The 4972-nt window shown below is 33.8% G+C and overlaps 1 protein-coding gene across 1 annotated transcript in view; it reads left to right on the top strand.

Moving 5' to 3' along the window:
• LOC106881592 (uncharacterized) overlaps positions 1 to 4972 on the top strand; it is a 158543-nt gene that overhangs the window by 58719 nt on the left and 94852 nt on the right. Inside the window, exons 32-36 of the mRNA XM_052977128.1 lie at positions 127 to 162; positions 951 to 980; positions 1686 to 1715; positions 2673 to 2708; positions 4272 to 4307. Coding sequence (XP_052833088.1) covers positions 127 to 162; positions 951 to 980; positions 1686 to 1715; positions 2673 to 2708; positions 4272 to 4307 — 168 coding nt within the window. The remainder of the gene's footprint in view (positions 1 to 126; positions 163 to 950; positions 981 to 1685; positions 1716 to 2672; positions 2709 to 4271; positions 4308 to 4972) is intronic.

The following is a 4972-nucleotide window of genomic DNA, read 5'->3' as shown; positions in this document are numbered from 1 at the left end:
TTATTATTTATTAATCAAATCTTCTCCAAGATTAAAGTATATACATGCTATATATTGAAGAACTATATTAGCTATTAACGATACAAAAATGATATATAATACAAATAAATTGCCATTTTGTTGCAGCACCAAATATATCTGGAACCGCTGTTACTCTATCAGGCAAGTACAATTCTACTGTTTGTTTAGTTATTATAATGGAAGTATTTAAGGCAGTGAGCTGGCAGAATCGTTAGCACACCGGGTGAAATGCTTAGTGGTATTTCGTCTGCCGTTACGTTCTGAGTTCAAATTCTGCCGAGATCAACTTTGCTTTTCATCCTTTCAGGGTTGATTAAATAAGTACCAGTTACACACTGGGGTCGATATAATCAACTTAATCCGTTTATCTGTCCTTGTTTGTTCCCTCTATGTGTAGTCCCTTGTGAGCAATAAAGAAATAAGAATCGTTAGCATGCTGGACAAAATGCTTAATGGTATTTCGCCCATTGGTATGTTCTGAGTTCAAATTTCGCTGGGGTCGATAAAATCAGTACCAGTTGAATACTGCATTGATGCCCACATTTGACTACCATGTAGCATACATATTTATACAATAAGATGATACTTTCAGATAGAGGAATTGAAAGCAAAACTCTAATGTAATAGATAACATGGACAATCAAGAAATATATGCATTGCTCATAAGATGACTATAGGTTAGTTTGTCTTTTCTTACTCAGCATATTACATATAATGACTAATATCATTTAAACTTTGAATATGTCAGCAGTTAATTCATTCATTATACATTCACTATTACATTTAAACAGATATGTTTTTAGTTTTAAGCATTCAGTATAATTTTCTACATTTACTGAAATATTTCCATTAGATGGTAATTTGTTTTTCTAACACAGCATAGATGTTATGTGATTGGAAGTAAATGGATATTTATGCTTTGATTACAGAGGTAACTGGTCCTATACGCCCTCACACTGGTATGTAAGTTTTATTATCAATATATGAAATGTCTTTATATTCTAAATCTATATATATATACTGATTATAACTACAATTGACCATATTCTACAACATGAGAGTAGTGGTGAAATCTTGGTTTATACCTTGGTTCTTTTCATTTCCTTTATGTTGAATTCATCTGTGAAGACAAAATGCTCATCATATCAGGATCCTTTGAATTCTTTGAGCAGGATTTTAACCAATTTATGTCTACAGTAGTTGACAAATAATAACAAAAAAGGAAATGAAGTAGGGTCAGTACACACGCTTCTATATTGTGAAATGACCCTAACGAGATCCAACACCATCTGATTAAACATTCTATTTCACATCATGAATCTTGTGAAACAAATTCAAAGATAAAATATACTCACACACACTTGTGTGTGTGTATGTGCATGTGTATATGTGCATGTGTATGTGCACGTGTGTGTGCGCATGCATGCATGCATATGAGTGGGTGTGTCTTTAGATCATGCTCAAGATGGATCTGAGAACCTTCCTGTGATTCCAATGTTCTGTTCATATGTCAAAAGATCAAGATATTTTTACTTTCAATATGCAATATTATTTTCCACATTTGCACAAATATGTACACAATAGAGTAATTTGTTTTTGTAACACATACTGATTTTAAGTGTTGTATAATAGAAAGTAAATGGATATTTATTCTTTGATTACAGGGATAACTGGTTCAAAAGGTCCTGAAACTGGTATGGAAATTTTAATATCAACAAACAAAATGTCTTAATATTCTAACTATATGTATTGATTTTAAATATAATTTGAGTTCTTTTTTTTAATAAGTCTTGTATAGAAGATGCATAGATGATGATGATGATGATGTACAAAAATTGTAGAATAAAATGGAAGAATCACGACATTTGTATAAAATATGTAGAATAATACATTCCTAAAATACTGAATGAATGTGTGATGGACGATTGTATTTTCGAAGACATGCTACATGTATTGTTATTTCAATAAAGTAGGAATTCTTAAGATTACAGTACAAAGGACAGTGTGACAGTGAAAGTTTTAATCAAAGATATCGTTGTAGATGTGTTATAGAGACACATATCATACCAGTTGCAAAAAGATTATATTTAAACATTTCATACCTTCAGAGTACTAATATTCATCATTGAAAATATCATGAATAATAATGGTTCTGTGATATATAATAAAATTGGATTGTTTAAACATTAATTTTTAAAAAATACAAATATTCACTAGAAATATTGATTTATCATGTATAATATATTTTATGAATACCATATTATTTAATAAAATCTTTTCTAATAATAAATGTCTACATAATTATATAGTGAATATTTAAGTAATTGTGGAGGCACATGGCTTAGTGGTTAGGGTGTCAGCATCATGATCGTAAGATTGTGGTTTCGATTCCTGGACCGGGCGACGCGCTGTGTTCTTGAGCAAAGCACTTCATTTCACGTTGCTCCAGTCCACTCAGCTGGCAAAAATAAGCAACCCTGCGACATACTGGCGTCCCATCCAGGTGGGGAACACATACGCCATAGAAACCGGGAAACCGGGCCCATGAGCCTGGCTAGGCTTTAAAAGGGCACATTTATTTTATTTTAATTTAAGTAATTATTAACTGTGTAAAACTCTTTTAATGCAAATTAATTATTTCTCTTTTGCAGCTGCAAGCATAGCTACTCCAACAGTTTCTTCAGCAGGTTTGTAAATTTAATACTAAACAATTCCACACTAAGTGTCTATGTTTACCTTGTCTGTCACAGAACATAATTTATCAGTTTGGGGTTAGTTTCAGTTAGGTTGATACAATCTAAAAGAAACAATAGTGTAGCAGTACTTGGATCCTGTTGGTGAAAAAGCTTTCATCCCATTGTCAAAAAAGTCCTCAACAGCAGATATAACATCATCATCACTGAGATACTGTTTCCTAGCCGGGTGTTTTTTGTTTTGGGGAACAGGTGATAGGCAGAAGGGGACCAAATCAAGAGAATAAGGAGGGTAATCAACCAGTTCAAAACCAGTCATGCATAGCAGTCATTGAAACCTAAGACTTGTATCTGATGAAACAAAACCCTTTCCGTCAGTTTTTTTGGGTGTTTGGACTTGATAACCTTTCATAACTGTCTCAGTAAGTTGGCATAGTACTCTCCATTGATGGTGTGGCCCTTCTGAACATAGTCAAAAAGCACAATGCCTTTTGCATCCTTATAAACTGAGGTCTTCAGCTTCCCTACGGATGAAGCAAACTTGGCCTTCTTTGGAGCAAAGGAGGGACGTTTCCACTGCATGGATTCTCTCTCTTTTTCTATCTATCTATCTATCTATCTATCTATCTATCTTTCTATCTCTGGTTCAAGGTGATGGAGCCAACACCTATCCTGGCTTAGGAAACGTTCAAGGAAACCAGCTGGATCTACCTCAAACAATGTCAGCTTTTTCTGTGATGTGATCAGTTTGGTGCACTTTTGATCAGGTGTCAGAAGACATGGAACCCACAGAGCAGAAATTTGCATCATGCCAATTTCATTGTGCAGAATATTCCCAACTCTCTCATGGGATATGCTAATATCATTGGCCATTTGATTTATAGTCAGTCATCTGTCATCCATCACAATGTGCTGGACACAATTAGTGCTTTCCTCAGTGATAGGAGTTGTGGGACATTCAGACATTGAGTCGTCTTCAAGACTCACCCTTCCCATTCTAAATTCAGCTCCAAATTTTGCACTATCGATAAAACTTGAGTGTCTTCCCTTATTTTGCAACTATGTCAGCATGAATGTCATTGGGAACTAATCCCTTTTCCTGCAGGGACTTCATAACAGGCACGATGCCAAATTTTATCCATTTTTCAAGAGAAGTCGCCACTAGTTGCTTTTGAAATCTCTGAACTATCAGATATCACTTTACCTGAAGGAAACAATGCAATTCTTAATGAAGAAGGAATTAGTGCAAGCAAGATTTTACAGCTCTAGCATCTCTCCTTCATAGCCAACCATTGAACTTTTTTCCAGCCCTCCCCTGGATCTAACAAATCAATGGATACTGTTTAAGCCCCCCTTAACCTGAAAGTTTTAATTTAAATATCTGAGGGAAAACAACGTATATTATGCAAAAATAAATATCAAAACTGTTTTTGTAATCTCTTTTATCTATTTAATCCCAATGATATTTAAAAGTAAGCATATGACAGATTAAATATTTGTATCAGTTTTAAAGAATATAGGAATTTATAATACAAAAATATCTATACTTTTTTGCAGGGCCCATAGTATCTGGAACATCTATTTCTTCAACAGGTAAATATATTTTTTGCTTTATTAACGAAAGAATTACTAAAAACAATTAGTTATTCTGTGACAGGTGTTTCAGCTTGCAAAAAAGATGGTTTTTGTTATAATTAAAAGTATCGGTGTTTATAGGTGTGCGTGTTTGGCTGTAAGAAATGCCCATAAAATTCTAAATAAATATGTATGGAGATGATGGGAACTTCCCAAATGATACTGAAATTAACCCATCTTATATGGCCTCAACAAGAGACAAGAAAAGTTTAAAGAGATACTTTAGTCATTATAGAACATGTTGTGGGAGAACCAAGTATGACCTCTGCTACTGACCTGAATTTTTTTTTTATATATATATATATATATATATATATCTGTAAATAATATGTGACACTTATTCGGTAGCCATGATAAAACTCTGAGTTTCGGATGCTGGGGTGGGAACCCACACTAACATCTCTTCAGTTATCTGGCCATTGAAAATTCCTGTGAAAAATGACCGTTAAACAAAGGGAATTTTCTGTGTGGTTGACCGTTATTAAGACAGGCGTGGGTTCCCACCCCGGCATCCAAAACTCGGAGTTTTATCATGGCTACCAAATAATTGTCACATATTTTTACAGATAAATTTCTCTATTTACATAATATCGAGGTCTTTTTCTTTCTTTTGTTGTCTTTTC

Source organism: Octopus bimaculoides, chromosome 27 (genome assembly GCF_001194135.2).
Source record: "Octopus bimaculoides isolate UCB-OBI-ISO-001 chromosome 27, ASM119413v2, whole genome shotgun sequence".
Taxonomy (NCBI): Eukaryota; Metazoa; Mollusca; class Cephalopoda; order Octopoda; family Octopodidae; genus Octopus; species Octopus bimaculoides.
Note: the sequence above shows the minus strand (reverse complement) of the source record. Positions and strands in the feature narration are given on the sequence as shown.